Source organism: Netta rufina (assembly GCF_964035555.1).
Source record: "Netta rufina genome assembly, chromosome: 3".
Taxonomy (NCBI): Eukaryota; Metazoa; Chordata; class Aves; order Anseriformes; family Anatidae; genus Netta; species Netta rufina.
The window spans coordinates 28746672-28772259 of NC_140125.1; the positions used below are offsets into that span (position 1 = coordinate 28746672).

Consider the following 25588-nt stretch of genomic DNA (forward strand, 5'->3'; position numbering starts at 1 on the left):
AGGACGATGTGTCTTGAACTGTAAGTTTTAAACTTCCTCTGTGTGCTGCTGTTAGCATCTCCTGACCTTTACAGAAGACTAAGGGGTGAGGGGGATCTCAGGCCTGTGCCTGGGATCTCTCCTCTTGAACTTTTGACTGGCCACTGGCATGTTATATTAAACGAGGTAGACAGGCTCCAGGACCAGCCTAAGTTGCTTTTTGTCTATAACAAGCTAAGAACAAGTTATATACTAAAAATGAAGTATCTTTCTTGAACCTCAGGAAAACAAACAAACAAACAAGCAAGTTCATTTCCCCATTTACTTTCTATTGAAAGGGGTTTTTGCTTGTTTGTTTTTGTTCTTTGGTGTACAGGGTTGAATGCAATCTTAGTTTTTCAAATGAAGCTTATACAGATGCCAAAATGCTCTGGTTGCTGCTGTCTTTAATAATATTATGTTTCTTGTGAGAAGCTAAGCACTTAAAATATTTAATTAATTTTTATATTTAGTTGATGTTAACTGTTTGTACTTCTCAGCAAATGCTGTTTGAGAGTTGTATCTATCACTGCCACTTTAGAGTAAATGTAAATGCCTTGTATGCCTTCTGTATATTAAACAGCAGTTCACATACAAAGTTTTTCATATAAGTATGTATGAATAATATCATTTTAGTGATACTATTTCCCCATATTGATCAGAAATACTACCTGGACTTCACATTTGTTTCAGATATGACATTCAGAAAGGTTATTCAGAAAGTGTATATATGTGTATCTCCACTACATATTTCTTATAGTTCTTTTTCTTTTAGGTTTACAGTCATAAATTTAAAAAAGTAAAAAATAAATACTATGACACACTTAAACTCAGGTAATATAAAATCTGTACGTTTTTAAAAAACTAATAAAATTGCTCATCAGGATGTGCTGTATGAAAGCTAGGAAGTAGTGTAAGTACATGATGCATTTGTAGAGAGATAAGTTTCTAGCATCTAATTAAAAAACAAAGATCGGTCTTTCACTTCACTGTGTTATTAACCCAGCTTTGTTGGTAGCTTGATTTTGCAGTGTAATTGACAGCATGATTACTGCTGGTGAATTATCATTAGTAGTAATGGCAGTGTTTTGAGACTGTGAGTTTCTGGAGAAGAAAAGAGTGGGGAATGCTTTAGAACATCTCACTAAATCTGCATTTCCTTTACACATTCAGTCCACAGTATCTTTATTTTATTTCTGTACTATGTTTATTTTGGGAAGTTTTTAGTGGGTTGAGAGGTTTTAGATGGGGTTGGAGGCTACAATGCTTCAGTTGTAATCAAATGTTTCATTCTTGTCAGGTCTGTAATGAGTAAAAATCCCTCTCACATCAAGGTAGTATTCTACTATTGTGGTTCCTTCCAGTTGTGCCCTAGGTAATTCTTAGTGTGTATCTTCAGATGCAGTAGATTATTTGAGCTTTTGAAAGCCTTTTTCAAGTATGCAATAATGTCATACAAGTTTAAGTACAAACAAATTAGAAACTAAGATAACAGAATCTAAATTGAAATAATTAATTAAGGTAACAGAAAACAAAGGCAGGAATGGAGACAAAAGGCAAAATGACCTAATGCTGTTCTTGCAGATTTTGCTTCACTAGCTCTTGTTAGTATACTTATGTGTTTTTTTTTGTTTGTTTGTTTGTTTTTTACTAAATTATAAAATTGAAAAAGAAGAAAAAAAAGTAGATGAATTCTGCTATTAGATAAGTGTAAACTAGAAAAAACACTGAATGTACAAAATCATGTGATGTGCTTAAAACTTTTGAGTTCTTGTGCATGGAAATACTTCTGGTGCCTAAGCCACAGGCCCTTCAGGACAGGACTTGCATCAGAGCAGTTAGTGAACAAAAAGCACAAGGAAAAAATTATGATGGTTCAGAATTATTTAGTTATGTGTATTATTGACAGTGCTCTTCCTTCCCAACTGAATTAACAGTAATTATTTAACAATGATAACAGCCCAAATTTGTAAAGATTTGGTAGACTTTGGGGGGGTGGAAGAGCATGGGGGGGGGGGGGAGGGGGGTGGCGCTTACATATTTTTTTAAAGTGTGAGTGATATTTTTTTCTTATTAAATATGTATTAAGGCAGAGAAAAGCAAGTGAAACCTCTCATAGGTGGAGAATGATATCAAAAGTAATAATTAAGTAAATCAGTAGGATGCAGTTATCTGGAATAATGTATTATTTTAAGCAAAAGGGAAATTGCTGCTAAAGGAGCTCAGAAGTGTGAGGAATGCGTAAAGTCCTTCACAGAAAATGAACCAAGTAGACCAGGCAGTTTAGAGAGAGATATCAGATTTTTGGCTGGATTTGAATCACAATACTGAACTGATCCAACTTGGTGATTCAGTATGCTTTTGCTCTTTGGTTTCTATTGGAGTTATTTTAAATCTAAACTTTAAAAGGGGGAGCGAGTACCTGTCTGGAAGTTCAGGAAATGTAGCTATGAGGTACGGATGCTTATACATCTAAACCAAAAATGGAGGAAAAGAAACAATTGTTGCACAAGGTTCCAAAATAGTTAGCAAGCATCTGAGTTTGAATCAATTATTAAATATATAGGGTGAAATGGAGGAATGCTTCACTGTATCTTTTTCCTTAGTTGCATTTGAATAGTTCTATTTTTTTTTGTCATTGTTTGTTGTTGTTGTTTTTTCTTCTTGTTTCATGCCAGATGTTCTTATCAGGGAAAACAATGGTGGTGTGTTAATATTGATGAGTTGAATCTCCTGGGAATAATAGTATATGTACCATCTCAGAATACAAATTGTGGGAGGCTTTTTATAATGTAATTACCATGATGCATTGAATTTTAAGCACAACTCTTTAAAACTGTGGAAAGAACTCTTTGTTTATTATCTTTATTCTATCTATTTTCAGAGTGACTTTCCTTTTAAAATTATTTATCATGTTTAGGTGGCCTTTAAAAAGTAAACATGTAAATAACCAGAGGTACTCTGTAAGCTGTCAGAGTAGCATATGTTTAAGCACCTTATAAATTATTGAATAATTATAATATTTATCTTTCCAAGGTTATTAGTTTATTCATTTGAACAATTGTAGAATAATTATAGTACCCTTCTTTAACTTTTATTTTTTCCTTCCCCCTCCAGGAACATGAACATTGAAGTCCTGAAATTATAAATGATTTGGTGACACTCTGAGCTTGCAATGCAGGCAATAAAAACTGTGGAAAAAGAAGTGACTTTTATAAAGGAGATACTTTTCACAGAATCTTTCCTAAAGAAACAGGAGTGCAGCAGAAACCCAGAGAGCAGGCGGCTCTGTGAGCAGCAGCCATTGGAAGGAGCTGTCTGCAGCTCACAGTGCTGTACTGAGCATGTCCCAGCGGAGCCCAGTGCAAGCAGCACATTATGCAAAAAGGCAGCTGTAGCAGATGGGAGAGAGGCACAGCAAGCATTTGCTTCACTTGCATCACCACCGCCTGAAAACAAACCTGGATCGCTAGAGGGGATCTTGCCGGCAGGCCAAAGGAAAGAAAACCGGGAGCATGGCTTGATTACCGAAGGTGTTGCACTGCGAAAAATCATGGGGAATCAAGATGGGAAGCTAAGGAAAAATACAAGTGATGTGCATGAAGGAGGAGAGGATGCCTCTGGGCCGAAGGATACAGATGGCACAAAGAAGGTATCGGGAAGCAGAAGGGGACTGGGGAAGCATGCAAAAGGAAGTGAATCTGCTAAAAAGAAGAATAAGTCGGACTCGAGGGCCTCAGTATTTTCAAATTTGAGGATCAGAAAAAATCTGTCCAAGGCTAAAGATGGGAATAGTAGTTCAAGGGAGGATGTTTTGGAAAGCCAGGCCTTGCAGACTGGAGAGCTGGACAGTACTCATTCAATTGTTACTAAAACTCCAGATATAAGCATCTCTGCAGATGAAGGGGGTCTCTCAGACACAGATGCCGAACATTTTGAAATCAGAAATGAAACCGTCCCAGCTGCTGCAGAGACACAGGATGGACAAAGGACCAGCTCTGGCTCTGATACGGATATATACAGTTTCCATTCAGCTGCAGAACAAGAGGATTTGCTTTCTGATATCCAGCAAGCTATTAGACTGCAGCAGCAGCAGGGGGCAATTACTGTTGGAACTGAGGACCTTGTCACCAAAACAATGGGCCGACACATGGCTAATTCTCAAGCAGCCCCCTTGGATTTTGAACGGTTTCTTTCAATAACTACCACTGACAAAGAGAGTAGCCCAGACACTGTGAAGGCTTTTCCAACAGCATCTGAAATTGCGGAAAACGTTCCTGTCTCCTGTGCAACTGAACGTGAACTGAAAGAAGCGGTAAATGGAACGGGCTCTCCTGGTAACGGCTTATTTGAAAAACAAGAATGTAAGCTATTGATTGAGGAACAGGGACAGCTCACTGCTGTGGATGCTGTAGTTGGTGAACTAGAAGATGATTTAAACAGAACTGCAGTAGAAAATGCGTCTGAAACCCACAGCTTCACACTACGTTCTCCAACCTCAGTAGTAGATTCTGAGACTCACATTGCTGAAGTGCAGGCTATTGATTTGCAGGGTTCAGGAACAGAGGATGGTATTTCAGATGCAGGCCATGATCATGCTGCTGAGACTCAGGAAGGGAAACATACTCTGTCAGACAGTCAAGAGAACCTGCATAATGGTTTATCTACAGAAATTAAAGATGGCATTTTGTCCTCTGAGGGGACAGCAGGCAGTCCAATGCTTGGTTCCGGATGCTTTAAGCCCTATCTAATTAATCCTTGTTACATCAAAACTACAACTAGGCAACTGAGTTCTCCCAACCATTCACCTTCTCCCTCCCCATCCCAGAGCCCACTTTTTACAAGGAGGCAGGAGTCCTTCCACAAAAAAGTCCCAATTAAGAAGCAGAGGTCTGCTAGTTTGGCAGGTTTGTTTAGCCGTTCAGCAGACTGGACAGAAGAGATATCTAATCACAAATATGAGATAACACAGAAAGTGGGCTCTGCGGGCTACTTGGAGCACAAGGGGTTTAGAGAGAAATTTCAAACAGAAAGAGTGCCTTTGACTCATTCAAGAAAGTCCTCAGGGGTGCAGGCTTCTGCAGAGACATTTCCCAATGTCTTTTCAGGTGAGTGATGTGTGTTTTTTTTTTTTTGTTTGTTTGTTTTGTTTTGTTTTGAGAGTCTTTGAAATATATTTAAAATACATGAATTCAGGCCTTTGCATGTACTGTTGTCCTTACTTGAACTGACAGTTTTAAAATGGAAGGCCTAACCTTATAACCACATTCACATTTTATTAATGAGAATAGCTTCTCTGTATTCAGTGTCAGCCAGTAAAGGAAGTGCCTAACTCTTTGAAGTTTTTCTTTTTACCCTTCTTTGTCTACATCCAGTTGAAAAAGGCTGGATGCCTTAAAAGTGTTCTTGTTGAAAAATGCTAAGAGATGCATTACTTGAAGCAGACTAGCTCTCTGCTTAAATGAGTCTTTCGGAGCTGAAGCTTTTTGTAACTGTGAGCCTGTTCAGGCTTTTCTTGTGCTAGGCACAAGATATACTGTAATAATTCTGATATGCTGTAAATATTTGAGAGCTGCACCTGGTATTAGACTGAGGCAATGATGAGGTTTCACTTAGTACAAAAAGGAAAAAGGCATGCAAGCACAGATGAACAGCACTACAGGGGGAGGAAAAAAAAAAAAAACAATTTCCCCTTCAGAAGGGGAAAAAGGAGAAGGAAAAAAATTTTAATGGCTTCAAAAAGTAGCATAAAATGGAGAAGGGAAACACTGTAGAGTAGATTTTGGTAATTCTGGCTGGCTGCTGTTCAGGCTGAATCATGTGACTCATTCAGGAAAGCATTCTTTTACCTTGTCTATTAGGCAACTTGCATCCTGTCAAAAAGGCCCAGAAACACAGTCTAAAAATGAAATAGTGTGCATAGATTATGTTGTCCTGCACTGTGTTTTTTTTTTGTTGTTGCTCATTTGCTTGTGTTTGTTTTTCCTTTCTTTCCTCTATCTGCAATTTCTTTTTTGTAAAAGCTAAGGCATTGACAAATAGAGAAGGCCTCTGTTACATCTGTCAAATATGAAGTATGTATACACAGTAAATTCAGCAACATATTCCATTAATTTTTCACTTAAGAAAATTAACACTAAGAATACAACTGATGTTTGCAGTGAATATGTAAGATTAAAGCAGCTGAATTAATAACACTGTCCAGGTTTGTTTTGAATGGATCTGTTTTAAATGTGTGAGCACAGTAACTGTATCAATGTATCAGAGCTATTTGCAAAAAATAGTGAGAATCTTTTTGTGCTTTTATGAAAAATAAACAAATTAGTATCATTTATGAAGGGAACAATTACATAATTTAAAAATCACATACAAGAAAACAATTGAGCTATCAACAGCTATTCATTATGAAAATGCTATCTTATAATGCAGATTAAAAAAAATTACATAACTTGTAGTCACTTGCATTCACTTTCTTTGTACGCTTTATGTTCTACTTGACACCAAAATATTACTAGTGAATGAACCTGCCTGGAAACCAAAGTTAGAATTAGTGGCTTTTTTCACACAGCAACAAACTCAAAGAGTGCAAAATACTCAGGTAAAACGTTTGTCACTTGAAATGAGAATACTTTCATTTTTCAGTTGTCTTGAATAGAAATCCCCAACCTCACACAAAAAGCCTCCCCTCTCAGGGGAGCTAGCCCTCTCCAAAGAGAGCTGAATCCTTTTTGTGTTTTAAATCCCTTCCACCCATTTACGTAGATTTAATTTCAAACATTCCTATTTAAAGTTTTGCAACTGGAGGTGATCTCTACTTCCAAGTTTTTGGTGTGTAAAACACTTTTTTTTTTTTTTTTTTTTTTGCTATCAATATATATACAACTTATAAACAAAGTGCAAAGCTTTAAATTGCATCACCACTAATTAGACTCAGTTTTATGGTGGTGCTATGAGGAAAATAATTTTTTGGCAAATCTCAAGGACAGTTACTTTTAAAACCTTATTTTTGAGGAAACAAGCTTCATGTTTCCTTATAAATTTTTGATTTACCTGTTATTGAAGTTTTTTGTTTTTGTTTTGTTTTCTCTTATCCCACCAACAGTTATGCTGTTATTGTGAAGGGACCACTGTCCAATGCAACAGTAGTTCTGTCTCTTATGGAAATTACTGTGACCCTAATTTGCATGTATATGCCAGCTGTCTTTACAAGCAGAGGACAATTACACCTTTCAGTTCATGCAGAGTAGCTTGAAATGAGGGAATTGGAAATGACATGATAACACTTCATCTCTCTTTTTGGTTGGTCTTCTGGTTTCTATAAAATATAAGCTGAAAATTATCAGGAATACACAAACAATAACTACCATGCAAGGAAAAGGGAAGTTAAACTGAACATTTATATTCCCACAAGCTGGCTGTCATTGCAGTAAGAGCAGCGAAGTCTTTTTATTTAAACCTGTCTGCATAGCAACAATTACAGAAATAATTTCCTGGCAATGTAAATATTGTTTTGGAAAATTGTTGCATTTTAATTGCATCCATCACATGCATCAATGAGGTGATTACAATCAGGCTTTTAGAAATAAATGTAGAAATAAGGAATTATAAAGAATGCTTTATGTGTGTGTGTATGTGTGTAGATATGTTAGCTTCTTGCCTGGAGCACAAAATCCCATCTTGCTGTGCAGTGACTGCAATGTCGGTTTTGCGTTTATAACTAGAATAATGTAAAATATTCCACAACACTTCAGTCATTGATTTTAATGACAGCAGATTCTATGCAGATGACTGGCCTACTTTGGCACAACATTGTAGTTTGGCTGTGTGCCATTTGGTTTTCACAATGATCCATGTGAACTAAGGCTTCTTCAATGCGAAATGTAGATGGAAACCAACAACTGGAATTGTAAATATGAATAAAAAAAAAAAAATAGTCCTGTTTGAATTTTAGGGGGAGAAGCAAAGAATACAGTTTGCCAAAAAAAAAAAAAAAAAAAGGCACTTTTCTAACTTTGCCTCTAATTAATATTTTTATTTTTGATTTATGTGAGAAATAAGTACAGTACAGTATTTTAAACTGAATTTGATACAATGGCTAAGAATCTGGTGTGGACAAATTTATGGGTATTTTGTAATTAAGGCAGCAGATCTTTTTTGATGAGGACAGCTGTATTTGAAATTGCAGTGACAGTAATTACAAGTTCTAGGTTACCTGATGTGCAGTGGAGCCATGGGTTTCACATTGTGGTCCCAGGAGGACACAAGCTGAACCTGAATGAATAAGGGTTGGTTCTTTTCTTCAGGATGTGGCAATGAATGGTATTTGCTAACGTCAAGACAGTGTCATGGTGGGAAATGAAAAATGTTTCCAAACATTCACATAACTGAAAGAGAAGAGCTAATAGGCTCAGTTAAGAGAAAGGAGTTTATCCTTGCACTAATTTGAGTTGCAGTGATTGCAAAGCAGATAGGAAGGATCTGTTTCATAAACTGAATGTAACTGAATGTTCAATCAGCTACACTGGGCTGTAATTAAACTTTATCAAAACAAACGTATGCCCTTTCTAATCTCTGTTGGCTGACTGTAACACATTTGGTGTGTGAATCTATTTCAATCTGCCCATTTATCATTAAATTTCTGTTCACAGTTTCACATCTGTCTTAACTTTAGCTGTAAACAGGAAGCAAACAAAAATCTGATTTACCATAAAATAAAAACCTGAACTCAATCCCATGCTTTTGTGATCATGGCCTCTCTCTGATTTCCATGGAATGCAAGCCTGGTTCTCACAAAGACCACTTTATGTTACTGCTGCAAAGTGCTAATGTCACCTACACCCACTTGCAGCTCCAATACATTGTCTGCAAGCTTCTACAAAGGTCTTAGTAAAGATAAGTATGTGAAACTTGAAAAACTAGAATGAAAGCTTGTGTCTGAGACATATAGTAAATCTTTTTAGATGCTTTTGTAAATTTTTTTGTATTCTGATGCATGATGCACACAATATGGATTTGTATTTATTGGTGTGCTGAGAAGAACATTTATCATGCAACTGTTATGTAAGGCTATTTACAGTATACTCTTTTGCTGATGTTTCTTAGCAGTAATACAAATGTCTTTTATCTGATGGCGGGACAATGTAGCCTCAATGTAGCCTACCCAAGAACATCCCTTCATGTGATGTATGATCACATACTCTTTTTGCCTAGAAAACTCAAGCCCAGAGAGCGTAATAAAAAAAAAAAAAAAAAAAAAAAAGGCAAAAATCCAGTCCAACTACCATAAAAAGTACTTGAAAATGGGGGGCAATTCATTATGGAGAAACTGCTGAGTGCAGATAAGCAGCTTTAATGTTACTGTGCCAGCACTGCAATATGGGAATCGGAGCAATGTGAGTAATGTCACTGGAATGCAGGGCTGCCACAGTGTTGTTTTGATAGTCTTATGATTAATGCTTTGATCTTTATCTGGAGCTTCGTTGGAAGTAACGGGTTTTGGTCATGGGGCTGGGAGACTGCATCTCTCAGGCAACCTCTGCTGGAGTTGAGGTATGATGAGTTGAGTTGAGCCCAGCTTGCACCTCAGCTAAAGATGTGTTTTTTTGGTTTCCTGCTGATCACTTTTGGGCAAAGGGAGAAAGAACAGTTTGTAGCTGAAGGTCCACACAGCTCTGCTTGGATCTGAGCCAGTGTTAATCCATCCCACAGAGGAGATGGCTAGAACTAGTCATGAAGGACATTGTATGCTTCGGTGACTTCAGTTACGTGAAAAGAGCAAGAGATTCTTCTGGTATGAATAGCTATATGGAATTTAAGTTTGAGTATGTTTCTTGGATCTAATTGTGCTTTGTTTTCGTTTGGAGGGTGCTGGATTAGTGGTGTCCAGATGTTTGGCTTTTTAAAAAGTGCATAGGTTCTTTTGTGCAAAACCTACTTAAAGCAGGCCTCACCTTTTTCTCTACATCGTGGTGTCTAAAAATAAAAATAAACTTGGCATTGAAAAGCATCCCCAGGAATATTATAGGCTGCCTGCTTTATGAGGGATCAAGTGCTGATGTGAATCACAGTGACAGAAAATGTGAAAGTACCAATTAGCCAATGTATTTTGTTTGTGCTCTAGTTTAACCAAGCTCAGAATATGGCCAAGAGTATTCCTTATAAACTACTCCTTTAAAAATGTGAACTTATGTAAGGAAGAGTAGTGATAAAGCATATATGTGTGGGTGGTTTTGTGGCTGTGGCTTTGACTATTTTCAGGCACATTTAAAAGCATAATTCTATACTGGTCATGTGGAATACGACGGTTTCTGGAAACTTACCTTTATGCATACAATTTGTCTTTTTGTAGAGATAAGGTTATTTAATACAAGGAATATATCTGCTTTGCACAAAGCAGACATTGTGCAAAGAAGGTGATGAAAGGATGTATGAGGGCTTGACACTGTCACCTCACTCCTGCCTGTGAGCAGCAGCAACTCCCTGTGTTCCTACATTGCTGTTCATCTGGAGGAAGTTAGGGACGAGGAGATGGTCTGCATTACGTTGATTACAAAATGACAATTTCTCATTTTTATTTTCATGTTACTGCTGATGAGGATGAATTTCCTTCAATGGAAATGCCTCAGCTCCCTGACCATGAATAGGAGGTGGGCTGTGTTTTCTGATGCAAAACTTTGCATTATTCTCAGAACATGAATAGATGAATGCAGAACATGACCTATTTTATCTGTAGGTGTATATATGATATAACACATTAAATCAATTAGCTATTTTGCAAAGGTAAGATGCAGTGGTAATGAGATTATTACTGTGATAACACATGCACAGTAAATCCTAATATGGATGAAACTAAATAGAAATATATAAATTCAGAGGACACAAATGCTTGGGACCTTAGTAATTTTGGTGTCTTGACATATACAGCTAAATAGTGGCAGGAAAGCCCAGTAAGAAATGAGACTTGCCATTGAAATGTTCTTATTTGGCAGTAAAAATATGAATTGTTCAGTCTCTAAGATTTATATGAAATTTATCAGGAATGCCAGAGGTCTGAACCCGGTGTGAATTTGAATCAGGAGGAAGCATAGATAAACTATATAGAGAAAAAAAAGCTACCCACTGTAATTACTTCCACAATGAATTTATTTGAAGCCAAGATCCATCTCAGATGTCCCTTGAAGATACATAATAAGTAGTGTATACCAGGGGGGAAAATAATTGTTGTATACTTCCCTCTTCCCTGCACCAATAAGGAAAAAGTTGCTGGAAAATGAAGTCAATACTGCAGTAACACGATAATTAACTACATTAACATCTGCTAACAGTCATGGAGCTGAAGTGGTTTTCATTTAGGGGGGAAAAAACAAAACAAAACACAAACCTAAAACATTGCATTCACAATAGAGGGTGTGTATCTAAACACTTTTTTTTTTTTTGTCATGCAAAGAGCCAAGTCAATATAGTATGCTGAGAAATGGCTGAGGGAAATATTTGATTACATCAGTGAAAGAACATAAAGACCTACTTACAGTGAGGGAGATGGGATTAAGTTTATTTGGATGAGGTCTCAAGGAATATAGAATATGGCACAAATATGTACAAACATGGCACAAATAGGCAGGCATATATATTTATTTTTCATGGAACATAACTAATTTTTTGCTTGTTCCATTTCTTCATTTTAGCAGTGTTTTTTTTCTTTGTACCTAACTTTAAAACAAAACCAAAAAACACTCTTAAACATTGTATAAATATAAAAAGTCAGCAGCTGTTGGAGGAGATTAGACTTTGGGTGTATATGGTCCTGTAGAGAAAGAAAGCATCAGGGCTATCATAGGTAGGTTGAAAGAAATCAGTTATTATATGTCCCACTTCAGAGGCTTGCTGGTCCAGCTCAGTTGTGTTTTGTGACCTGTAGTTGCTTGTGCAAATACTTGAATTTACTTCTAAGGTAGAGATGAGCCAGATGCAATTAAATGCTAAATGAAATGTGGAACGATTGGGAATCGAGTTGTTTTATTAAATTGGGTCATAAAATCATGCTGTGTGTATCAGTTTGGACTGACAGAAGAAGCAGTTAGAAATAGCTGCCCAAAAAAACATCAGAGGTGCTTCTCACTTTAAAGAGTCAGACAAAGAAACGTGGCTTTCCAGCAGCCTGGGAGAACTTGGCACAGAATACCAACTTCACGTTGCAAATCACCACAGAAACTAAAAGGGTAAAAATGGACAGAATTAAATACTTGCTGAGAGGAACCTAAGCACCTAGAAAATACAATCTGGAAGTTGCCAGAGATGCAAATGATACCTAAAACATTTGGTAGACAGACACAGATTCTGTTTTAATATAAACCACTCTGAAATTAGGAAAGTTTTAGTAATGTACCTCTGTAATATTCAATAATAATGTGTTAGAAATTGAAAATAAAAGAAAGTGAAAGGCAGACAAGCAATATAATGGTGTAGGAGCGTGAATCTTTTTTATATTTTTAGAAAGGTATTTTGTACTGTGTATCACTGTTGCATTGTAGCTGGGGAATTGTTTGTTACTTTAAAAAAAATCAGCTTCTGAAAGTCATTTAGTGGCACATAAAAAATACTCTTACCATTCACTGTCTTCATGATCGAATATACCTATTGAAATGTAAGATATTATCTTTACCTTTGCACCTTATTTTATCGTATATAAAAGCTTAGTTAATACTTTGCCTCAATTTATGCTGTAATGCCTATGCGTTATTAGAAAAAGCAGAGTGGGAGTAAGATAGAAAAACTTTGTCACTGTGAAAGCAAAATCTTAAGGAGCTTAACGTTCACGTTAGAAATATGGAGTGCGTAAGAGACTTGCTAATTTGCAAAGATGCAGAAAAAACTGTCACAGACCATCACAAATATTTTAAAATTTTGAAGCTCTGGTGGTAGCAAAGTTTTAATACCTGCTTTTTAGAAAAAGTATTATGTTGTTGTTGCAAATGATCCAGGCAATTTCAGTCCTCTTCAGTTTGGCTGCAGCAACAAGCAAGGCTTTGGAATGAATCCTGAAGAAGGAAATTGTAAGATATCGTTGGCTACTCAATAAGAAGGTAAAGTAAAATAGAACAAAATACAGCATCGTTTCAACAAAGATCAATAAGACTGTTTTTATTATTTTTATTTTTTTTATGCATGGCTGTTTTCTAGGCAATGCAAAAGTGTTAGAAAGGGATTAATCTGGGTTCTGTACAAAACAGAATATTGCAAATCACTTATCCAAAGATGAAAATTACTGTTGGCTTTGACACGGGACGCTGTCATGTATCTTCTCTTCCACCATAGGGGCACAAATCCATTTTGGCCCAGTTCTACTTCGTGCTATGATACACTTGGTCAGGCGGGGGAATTTCATTGCATAGTTACTGTGGGAGTAGAGCAGGCTCCTGACCTTAGCACTTGCTGGACTCAGCCTTTTCATCACCAATGGAAATTTTTGGTAAACTCTTGTCTTCCTGTATTAAAACCCAAATTTCAAAGTTAGGAGATGGGCTGATATCAGATGGGCTGTTCCAGGAGTTCATTCACCAGGACCAAGGTCTGTGTTAACCAGTTCTTGATTTAAAATTGCTTTGTCTCTTTTCAAGTATGATCAGTGCAAGTCTAGCATAGAGTTAAGTTAATATTTTAATAGACCATTGGATGTTATGCTGAAATTAGTGGTGTTGTCATGTCTCTTAGCAAGCCCAAGTGGAACAAGCTGTTTAAAAAAATACAGATGCTTAGTTCTGTCATGGGACATGATGGATCAACAACGAGATCAATGGTAGGGCTTTTTTTTTTTTTTTTTTTTTTTTTTTTTTAAAGAAAACACACACACACACACATACAAAAAAAAAAAAAAAACTCTACTTTGTAGCCTCTTTCTGGGGCAGCTTTCCTTGATATCTTCATTTTTGTGGAATCTCGTTTTCAGATTTTGGCAGACCTCAGATAGGGCCTGAAAGCATTTCAGTGATGTTTGTTTGAGGTGCCACTTCTGCCTCTCCTGTGCTGTGTTGGCCCCAGAGGTGGCAGCAGAAGCAGGTGTCAGCTCCAGCTTGTACCCTTGCTTCCTGAAGTAAGCACACATGTTCTACACATGGCATTTTTGGGGGTGCCTTGAACACTTGAAGCTGTTGGTATTACATGCTTCTCTTTCTACAATGGACTGCTTCTTCTAGTTGAGTGAGTTGAAAACTGAATGATAACAACCATCTTCAAGCACAATCCAAAATCTGTTATGGATAACTTTGTGGCTGAAATAAAAAGAAAAAAAAAAAAAAAAGTACTTGCTTGAACTGGAAAAGGGTTGGTACATTGCAGATCCAACTCAGAACAAGTCAAGATTTTTCAAGTAAAATTTTTAACAGTCCAGAGGATGCTAAGAGAGGACAGTGTCGAGAAAGGGGAGTACTGAGATGCCAAGAGACTCAGAGAACTTGACACAAGTAAAGCATGGTGTTTACTTTGATACAGAACTGAAGAAATTGAATTAATAATTGGTAGTTTGATTACAGTTGCTTAAGAGTCTATGAATGTTATCATTCCATCAATAAATATATTCCTTCGTAGAATTTAATAAATAAATATTTCTGACTTTGAAATGACATTGGACTGTGTGCAGGCAGGCATTAAAAACTGGAAGGAGGAGAATAGTGCTGACATTTGTCTTTTTCCTAGTTCTCTTAGAATTCTCTTCAGAAGTCAAAAGCAGAAAGTCTATCTAAATTTAAGATGATTTTTGGATTCAGTTCCTACCATCCCTGTGAACAAAGCCAGAAAGTCTACTAGATGGTTATCAAGGAAAGAAAGAATAGTCCTCTTAAGAATTTCCATGAATCCCTGACTTTGGTAACACCCTAAATACTAGAAGATATAAATATAACAAACATATATAAAAAATATAAAGAAATCGATACATTGCCTTTGCTTTTTTCCCCCTTGGAAACATGCAGATACTGGCTATTACACTGAGAATAAAAGTGAAATAAAATATATCTTAATGACAGTCACAGGAATTTGTACAATAACCCTAGACCTTGACAAGTTTTGTAACTATTAAATTATTAAGGTTTGAATTTTCTGGAAACTAATTCATGATGCATTTTATTTTGTATTTATTTCTTTTAGAAGGATTTTCTGTTGTTGTTTCAAAACCATGTGTATGCAGACATGTTGCTTGTTGGTTTTCAACGTTTTGTTTAACAAAGCTCACATTATTTAAAGAAAGTATCTGTCAATTAAAATTCAGTCCCCTTTAAAAACAAAAACAAAACCCCTCGCAGGATGAGAGATCTGGAACAATTTCCCAATTTAAGTCGGCAGAGGATTAGAAGCTCTGCAGTGAGAAAGTCCAATAAATGAGTTCTCTAATCCCAGAATAGTGGGCATAATCTTTCAGGTCAGGTTTCAGGAAAGCAAGACACTAAATTAATTTGTTATTTTTAATGCAAATATATGTTTAATATGTATTTATGCAGCTCTTGGGCTTATTATTTGAAGAGAATAAGAAATAGCTAGATTACCAGTTTCCAGTTCTTTCATTCCCCAGGTTCACTGTGCACCTTTGAAAACCTCTTCTTTCTCAGCAGTCACATTGTACGTTGTGTTTACATGTAGGCTGACTGCTACCCTTTAGCTGGAAAACTACCTTGAAATTTGAAACTATTAAGAAATGAAAGGGAAGTGTTAAATAAATGTAATACTTTTGATCCTTGAAATACTAATTTTTATATGTGAAATACTAGTCACTTTGTTTTGTGTACCTGAGACCTAGGAAAGCATATTAAACAGGAGAAAGGTGAAAATGAAGTGAGATGCTTTTGCCTCTAGGAAATTATTCAGCAAGATTTTACTTTGCAGTTTAGGGAAGTATGAGGACTAAAACTTGTACTGTGAGGTATTTAAGAAATTGCATGTAGTTCACTTACCAGCCACCGTGGAAGCCTTCGCAGGATTTTTCTCTCAGACATGCTTGTCGTATTCCAGTGTTCTGGGAAACATTTGACGCTGCACAGCTCAGTGCTTTGTCAGATGATCTAGGCCTAATTTATGACCTTGGTGTTTGTGTATGTAGAAAAAGAGAGAGAACAAATTGAACAGGAAAAAAATGATTTTGAGAGAGAGGAGCAAAAATTTCCTAACTCTTGACTGCTGAAAAAATTGGCTCTTCTTTTTCCCTATTTTTCTTAAATATACAGAACTATGTTTGCAATCGTAATTTTCTGTGAATTGAAAAAAACATAAGACCACAGTGGTCTTTTAATATTTTGTAAGACTGATAGAAAACATACACAAAATGGATATACACCATTTTGTCTCTCTCTTCCTTTTCCTTTTTTCCTCTCTTAAGTCCCCAAAATAGAGCAAGGCCTATGGTACTTTTTGCTTCAAAGCTCATGAAAAAGCTTTGCTGTGTGAGCATTTCTGATCTTGCTGAAGTGGGGGCGGGGAGGAGGAGTAAGCTGGGGAAAAAAAAAATCAAACTGATTTGGGTTTTTGAAGATATAAGCGGTATGTGCATGAGTCACCCTTGACATGATTCTGAATAGGGCTTTCAGGATTTGTTACACTGAAGTCATTCACTTCTCCTTGGGAGAAATTAAAACGGAAAGCCTGTCTCCAGCCTGCATAGGTTAAGATTTGCTGACGCAGCTGTTCCGCTAATGGTGAAAGTGTGGTGTAGCTGGTGAGAAAAGGGAATCGCATGAGACCAGCAGAAGGGGGAGCTTTCGGAATATAATGCAATTTGATTGTTAGGCTCCACTTGTGCTCACTGGCAGCTATGCTCCCAGGCTTTTGCAGATGCAGTGCAGAGAGCCACGTTTTTAAAGATAAAAGTGAGGTTATAACAACACACTCCTCAGAGAAACATTGTGAGCTCTGGTATGGTGCAGTGCCTCAGTGCGGGCAAGTGTGGGTTTTCTAGTATGTCTGCAACTATTTCGTTAGCTCTTAAATATTCTGTTGCTCACTGCTTTGTTGTCTAAGCAGACCAGATAGGAAGAAAGCTGTAAAGTGCATTCATTGAGTCAGGATCTGCCATGTCTCTCTGTGGACCACACAGAAGGCACCTTCACCGTTCAATAGCTCTATAGGCAGCCCAGTCAAAGCTAACCCTCAGAGTAGTGGAGATCCTCATCTTTTTGGTGTCTGTTAGAGAAGGAAATAAAAGGTGCCCTGAAATATCAAGTAACTGTAATAGAAAAACCAAATATATTTCCTTCTAAACATCATCTCCCATCAGATGTGACTCCATCAAGGTGATGGCAGACAGGGTGGTTAAGGTTATTGGTGCTAGCAGCAGCAGTTGCTGTCCTTTGTGTGGAGGTGTAAAGTATACACATGGACTCCAGGCAAGGAAGAACCTGTGCTTGTGATGGGATGGCACTGCTTGGAGTGATTGTATGAAATCGTTATAGTCATTACATCTCTGATATTTTATATTATTTTTAATAGTAATGTTTGTAGATTGACTTTAGGTAGGGGGCAGACTTCCTTTCTTCCTTCACCACACAGTTGAGTAGATATGGTTGTAGTAAATCGAAAGTTGAAAATGAACATCCAGGAATTGCAAATATCTGCATCTTTCAAAAAGTAACGGGAGCCATACCGGACCTTGTGAGTTTTCATTCTCTGATGAATAATCTATATGTTCTATAATTGTTGCCAAAGGTGTTTCAGATAAACAGTGTTAATTAAGTCTCAGTGATAGAATGAAGAACTGTAATGTCACACAGGAGATGACAAGGTCATAGTGCTTCATCCTAAGAGGAATGAGAGGAAGCAGCAGATGACATGGAGGTGGAGGAGAAAGGGAAAATGGAAGCTGAGCTGGAAAACCTCAGCTGAACCATGTTTCACAAAATATCCATAGGAAGGCAGAGTACCTGATACTTCCAAGATTAATTTCACGTTCTCATTCTTTTCCTTAATTGTGTATGCCTTTGTAAAATGGGAAGGGGGAAGGAGTCTTTTTGTTCCTTACTGTTTTTTTTTTGTTGTTTTTTTTTTTTTTAACTCTAAACTCCTAAAAAATCACACTTCTCTTTTTGTTTGATGAAGGGTCTTGGCAGGATTCTCAGAATATTGATTTGACCTGAGACTGAAACTTTGTAGCAGTTCTTGTACCTAATACAAATCTGACAACCTGACAACCCCCCCCCCCTCACCAATACTTGAGGTAAAGGTTAAGGATGGGTTCCGGGAATGTCATGACCTGGGATTTTAGGGAAAAAAATATTATATTTTAAAAATGGAATTATTTAACCTTTTAGAAAAATATCTGCTGAGAGATCTTTGCCCTTTAATATTTTCATGGCATGTGAAAGTAATCCAGAGAAATTCCTTTAAGAGTGCATTTAAATCCCAGTAACAGAAATCAGCTAATCATTTGATAATCATTAATCATTTAGTTATTCAATTTTTTTTGTTGCCATCTGCACCTGCTGAGAACATGCTTAGATGTTTATATATTAACTCATGTAAATTATGAATATGAGGTGATTATTATTGTCTGAGAAAGACTGTTTTTGTTGCATTCTATTTATAGACTGAAGATGAAAAATCTTAGCTGAAAATATTGCTGTTGAAGTTGTCTGGAATTTAGCCTATGCTTTGAATATGGTTGTGACCCCCTTTTTTTTTTTTTTTTTTTTTTTTAAGGTATAGATTTGGGGATTAACACTGTCAAGTTGGTGTTTCCCATTTCGTGTGTATATATGAAAAGTCACTTTAATTTGAATTAGTTCCAAAAGTGTGTAGTATAGATAGGGCACTGGAAAACTAGTTCTAGTTCCAAACAAAAGTGTTTAATTGTCTGCAGAGTCTAGTGTTAAAGGAAATATTTTGCTGTACCTCCACAAAAATATAACTGTTATCATCCATGAATCAAAATCATGCATGTGACCTCTTCTGCTTCACAAGCATCCTTCATATGGTTGCTTTGACACAAGTGCAGGAGCACCAGGGTCAGGTGGTGGCAAGGTATGGGAGCCCACCAGTCTCCATGGGTCACCGAGGACTATCGAGGTGGAATGTCTCTGCTGCAGTGATGACTGTGTCTTTTGCCTGAAAGTAGTTGAAAGCAATACCAGCTTAACAAGGGAGGAACTACTTATTGGTAGGCAGTGGCTTTTGTATGTCATCCTCCTATGTAAAGTAGCCTCAGTCCTCTCTGGAGCTGTTCTAGTGCAGCAATTCCATCTGTCCATCCATGAAGCAGCATGGTGTGATGTTGCTTCGTGGAGAAAGAGTAACATTCTGAAATACTGAAATGCTTTCTTTTGGTAGGGTTTGTCTCCTCACCCTGTTTTGAGGAAAAACATATTGTCTTTTTAAAGCTTTGGCTGTTTTCTTATGTTCGATGAGGTGTTCTCGTGCTTGCAATGACCGTTCATTTGGATGTTAAGCTGTAGTTGGTTAGAGGGAGAAAAAACAAACAAAACAAACAAACGAAAAAAAACCAGTGGCTTAACCCTCCATTGATTATGAAGTACTTTAAATTTGTAACATATAATGTTGATACAGGAATTTTTCTCCCACAGCTGTTCACAGAGAAGCTATTTCTGTATGCACTGAAAATTAAATGTGTTTCAGCTTCCATTTGGTAAAATGTGTTAAAAGAACTAGCTAAATATATTTATTTAATTTCAAGTTCTGTCACTGTCGTCAGGTCTCCACAGCCATTGCAAGGAGCAGATAGTGTTAGAACACAGCTTTATTAGGACATTATTACCTTTTGTCTTAAAAAAAAAAAAAAAAACAAAAAAAAACAAAAAAAAAAAAAAAAACAAAAAAAAAAACTTTTGATTCAATGTGTATTTGTTACAAAAGACAGCTTAATGTTACTGAAGTTATCCAGAATTAAATGGTTGATTCTTTTAGATTAAAAAGTGATAGCTAAAATAATTAAATAAGTTTCAATACCCTCCTTATTCCAAGACTGGATAGAACGCTGCTCTGCATTACTTTTGTCATTTTGGCCATCTGCCTCTGAAATGTACAAGAAATGAAGTTCATCTATGATATTTTTTACACCTGCTTACTCTTTATTGGCTTAATGCTAAACTATTTTCCAGAGACCTTATTTTTGCCTATTAAAAGACATCAGTTAATAACCACTATACAAATTAAACTGAGTAAATGGGGGGGGGGGGGGGAAGAAGTATGCTGCTGTACATCCAGGAGAACGCTCTTTAAAAATGATAATTATTTAAATGTTGAAACACCTGTAAAAGTAATCAAGTCAGAAATTACAATGCAATACATGACTTTGGTATATTTAATATAGCATAAAGAAACGTGTAGTGTTCTTGCATACTCTCTTTTTTTGTGAGCAAAGGGCAATAACTCTGGCACATGCAATTTATTATATTTTATATGTAATTTAAAATGCACAAAATAAAATTACATAATATAAACTATCAATCTTTCGATTCATCATCATCTCTTGTAGCCTCTGTTTTAACCAGGCAACTTTCTGTGTTGTAGGACTTTGATGTGCTTTGCTCCAGAAATTGAAGCAGAAATGCTGCCTGTTAGTGCCCCTGTATAACTGTGACACCAGTCTTGGGGTCTTATTTTTTCTACAACTTGCTGGTATAGCTAAATGTCACTATTTATGTCTAGTAGAACTGACTTATTGCAGTAAAAGGGTAGTAGCTATTTTTAAAATCAAATTTACCCTTTTTTTCTTGAATATGATTCTGCAGAAAAAAATGTTTCCATTATTAACAGCACCACTAAGCATTTGCAAGTACAACTCCAAAAAATGATTACTGAAACAAATAACCAAAATGTCAGCAGGTAGCTCCTTGTTTGTGCTTCATTTCCATGGTTTCATACTGTTGCCTCTTCATGGAGGGAGTTACTGTGTATTGCTGCAAGTTTGTGTAAATTGATATTAAAAACTCACAGTGCATATCAGCTAGTAGGAAAACCCCTCTTCAATTAATTTAATTAAAGGGGACTTTGAAGATTTAACAGCTGTGCTGTCTTTAGATAAATAAATAGAGGGATATGTTGAATAAGTAATTCACCTTGTAGATGGGGAAACCAAGGAACAGAGACAAAGTAATCAGCAAGTTGATCAGAACATAACAAAACTTGTTTCTCTTACAGACCTATCCCCTGGCTTTGTGTGTTTTGTCGAATTTTTAGGCTAGGAAACTTGGACTAATAATTCAGAATTATCAGATCTTTAGATGTGGAGAGGAAAATCTTAGAAATAACTTCTAACATTTTATTGTATTGTCAATTTTAGACGGCATTGCCGTGCGAAGTTAAAATAATACAGAAACTTTGGGCTAAATGTCACTTACAATATCCTTTTCAAATCACATCCAGATGTTTTAAAAGCATCTCTTTTTTTTTTTGTATGTTCAAAAAGGCCTGGGAAATTTTACATTTTGAATGAAGTCAGCATTTGAAAAGAAATCTTAAATTTGTACATGAAAAGCAGTATTGTTGTTATTGGTTTAAATGACACTAAATTACTTTCTTAATGTAGTGCGTTTTTTTCTGGAAAATAACTTTGGCTTCTAATGAGTGAGTGGAAAAAAACAGAGTATAGAAACTGATTTAGGTACAAATTGTATTCACAGCTAGTTCATACTAAGCCATGAAATTAACTTTATTACTCCCTCTGCTTTTTCTATTCCAGTAGGTCTATTTCATCTCTTTTTTTATATCCCATAAATCTGAACTTTGGCATCCTCTGACATTGTAGAGCTTAATCAAGCAATTTAGTATTCTTACAATGTAGATTTTACTCCAGCCTCTGTATACAACTACTTCTTTTTAGTCTCTTTCTGGCGAACTTCACACAGCTTGAAATTCTTTCAGACCTCATTGTCTTCTCTAATGTGCTTTATAACATATGCCCTCCTTTCATGCTCTGGTCAGATAACAATGAAAACACTTTGATTGTGAAATCTGGCCCTGTAATAGGAATGGATCGCTCTTCCAACTCTTTAAGTTTTACTTCTCTGAAATATGTGTTGCTGCTTGTGGCAATACATTTTAGCATTCTGCTGCTCTGGAGCTGTATTAAATGTCATTTTAAGCAGAGTAGTTGTCGGGTTTTTTTTGATGTTGTTTTTGTTGATCTTCTATTGAGAGCTTCTCCACAGAACTGGAGCACAGTTTCTTAAAGACTATGATCACTTTGTGATTCAAAAAAACAAAGGCTTATTCCAAGAGCTTGGAGACTTGATTCTTTAATAACTTCGTGTGACACCCTTGGAAAAAGTTACTTCATTCCTTGGTAATATCTCATTTTTCCCATCAGGATAATTGTATAATATAAATAAGAACTTGATGTCTCACTAGCAAATCGTACTTTTTGTTCCCACTCCACAGTGCAGCCAGCTCAATGTATGTTTTCTTTAGTGTACCAGGTAATCAGGCTCCAATCAGTCCAAATGATTCTATAAAACTATTTTGTATTAAATATTTATTGTCAGTTGCTTTTCTCCATATTTTTTAAATTTATTTCACTTTATTTCTAATATTTGTTGAGATTTTCAGTAAGCGTTATAAAGCATTAAACTTTGTATCCCATATATAGCTACAAATTCTTATTGATATATGTCATCACCTTGGCAGGACGAACTCTGCTGGAGAAGCTCTTCAGCCAGCAGGAAAATGCACCACAAGAAGAAGCAGAAAAACTATGTTCTCGTATTATTGCAATGGGTCTCTTACTTCCATTCACCGATTGCTTCAGAGAACCATGTAATCAGAGTGCCCAGCAAAGCACACCCACATTTGATGTAAGTACCGGAAAAGTTTTATTTATCTGTTTTTCAAAGAGGGACAAGTGTGTCACAAATGTTTACAGAACCCAAATGACACATCTGTGCTAGATAACTCCCCCCGCTCTACCCCACCCCAAAAAAAAAAAAAAAAAAAACTTTTGATACAAAATCAAGGAAGAGACAGTACAGATTTACTGGCATTCCAACTACATTTTTATCTGTGCCTTTGGGCTATGTGGCCTTAGTGCTGTTATTGGTGGTATTTGCATACAGTTACAAAACTTTAGAAGAGATTGTATTGTAGACATCGCCTAACATGCTGTTCCTTCCCCTTGGATAATGAATTCAACATTAGGATGTGATTCTATTGTGTGATACTGTACAATCATTGAAGTTTTACAGTGAACTTATTTATGTGATCCTTGCCATTAAAATTTTAGCTTTAACCATTCTTTGTACTGGTCTATGTGACTGAAAGTTTTTTTCATTAAATGACTTCGAAACAATGTACAAATGTTACCTAATCTACTTAATAGTTTACCAGTAAATTTAAGATCATTTCTACTCTACCCATGAAAATGAAGCTTGCTTAGAAATAGGAAATGATTTGATATAAGAGAACTTTTTAACTTTTTTGAAGTCTTTCTCATCTTTGTTGAAGAATAACATAATGCAGCTGGTAAAGGGAATAAGTGTGTTGGGATAAATTCTTAAAACAAACAAGCTTTTCTAGATAACCTAGTTCTTCTACAAAATCACTCAGACAACATTCAGTCTTTGTGTGTGTGTTTTAAGGGTATTTGAAGTATTTTCAAACTTCTAAATTAATTGGAAAATATGAGAAATGGAGTATGGCTATAATAATATTATTCAAGCACCTTAAAATCACTATCCATCTGAAAGTTTCCTCTTACATACTCAATACATACTCAATAAAGTTATAGGAAAACACATGTTTCTTATTTTTCAGTTTGTTTAAACATTTCTACAATTGTTTCAGTTCTCTTGGTTTTATCATATATTTTAATTAATGTCATCTTCTTTAAGTTTTTTTTAATAAGTGTTGTATTCAAAAAAGTTTCTCCTCACTTATAAATAGACTTTTATTAAATTAAAAATTTGGAAAGAAGCAGAAGTTAACTGTTACACAATGCTTTATCTAGAGAATTATTATAGTCATCTTTCATTGACCATATTTAACAGTATGGACTGTCTGAAAAGAAACAGGAGTTTAGCCTACAGCCATGTAAACACTGCGCCAGTAGTTTAAGATGCTTCTGGTTCACCAGTGATCTCAATTTGAGTTGGGGTATTGGTAAGCCACAAATACTGTTTTCTGTACAAGTGCCCTAAATAGATGATGTTCCTGTGAAACAATGTGAGAAGTTGCATAAAGCTTTGTGCATGTGCATGCAACTAATAATGTATCCCTCTTCAAAGGAGCATATATGTGCCTTGAACACTATGATCCAAATATGCATTTCACAGGACACAAGTATGAGATCTGCTACTCCTTAATTTGGGAATGTGTTTCTTCTTCAGCGTTGGAATCCATAGTACAGGAACTCCATGTTTGTTCATTACAAGCCCTGTAAGGGTGAAAACTTTTAGTACTGCAGTATAAACTCATAGCTGAGAATGTAAAAGTTTGGCTTCTAGATTATCTTCCTTCATAGAGTGAGTAAATTACATATCTTACAGAAAATAAATGCCAAATGTCACATTAGAAAATGAAACAATTATTGTGAAAAAAATGTTCTTGTGATGATGATTATTACTTAAAAAAAAAAAAAAAGTAGATGTTACTCGTGTTCCCTTTTGCTACTCTCTCCATGTCCATAGTTTTCTTTTTCTGATTCTTTATCTTTTTTCCATTTCCCTCATTAGAACAGGGTTTTAATGTTGACCTAACTGTTGATTTCAAAGACAGAGGAGTTAGACTAGCCTTAAGCAGTATTTAAAGTTTTACCAGTCTAGAATTAGGAGATATATCATCTTGGACTCCATTCCAAAATTGGGAGCGCAGCCAGTCCCATATTCTTCCTTCATCTCTGAGTTCATCAGACGTGCCGCTTAACAGCTATTGCCTGTAGTTCCATGCTGGATCACCTCCAGTTTGGCTGGTGTCCTTTTCACTCAGCTGAAACTGCTGTCCCCAAAGCTCCTGTAACCCTGTCCTGGTCAGAGGCAGGTTTATCTACTGCTTTGCTATCCTCCCTCCCTGCTACATCTAGCTCTGGTGATTGCTCATTCCTTAAAGTTACTCATGTGGCTGTTTTGATTTTTGTCTTAGTCTGGTTCTTATAAAGCTTCTTCTTATAAAGCTTCTTCTTAAAGCTTCTTCTGGTTCTTATAAAGCTTCTTAGGTCACTCCTTCAGCATGATTTTTTGCTGGATTGCCAATCTTTTTTCTGAAATCTTTTTTTCACTGAAATCCTTTTTTGGATCTCTCCTTTTCTCCTTTGTGACCGATCACATGTATTTCTGAGCTTTCACTTATTTTTTTTTTCTATGTTTCACCTTTTGCTTAAGTGTAGTCCCATAGTCTTTTTTTTTTTTTTTTTTTTTTTTTTTTTGAGTTAGGTTGCAGTTTATGAAAATAATTCAGCAAGCTTTGTTCACTCTGTGATCTATTGCTTATGGCCTGAGATGAATATAAACAAGTTATTTAGAAGTCCTTTTCTTTCACTCTGATCTCCTTTTCTGGATGTCCTCCAGTGAATTTAATCTAACATGGCTAATGCTGAACTCTTGGCTGGCTTGAAATGTTTGCAATTACGCACTGATTATATCCTCATCTT

At 36.1% G+C, this 25588-nt stretch overlaps 1 protein-coding gene across 1 annotated transcript in view; it reads left to right on the forward strand.

Moving 5' to 3' along the window:
• Positions 1-3193: 3193 nt before the first annotated feature.
• The window catches only part of FMN2 (formin 2), a gene marked incomplete at both ends in the record, with an annotated part of 154537 nt that continues 132142 nt past the window's right edge, over positions 3194-25588 (forward strand). The window contains 2 exons of the mRNA XM_084284031.1: positions 3194-5126; positions 22636-22802. Coding sequence (XP_084140157.1) covers positions 3194-5126; positions 22636-22802 — 2100 coding nt within the window. The remainder of the gene's footprint in view (positions 5127-22635; positions 22803-25588) is intronic.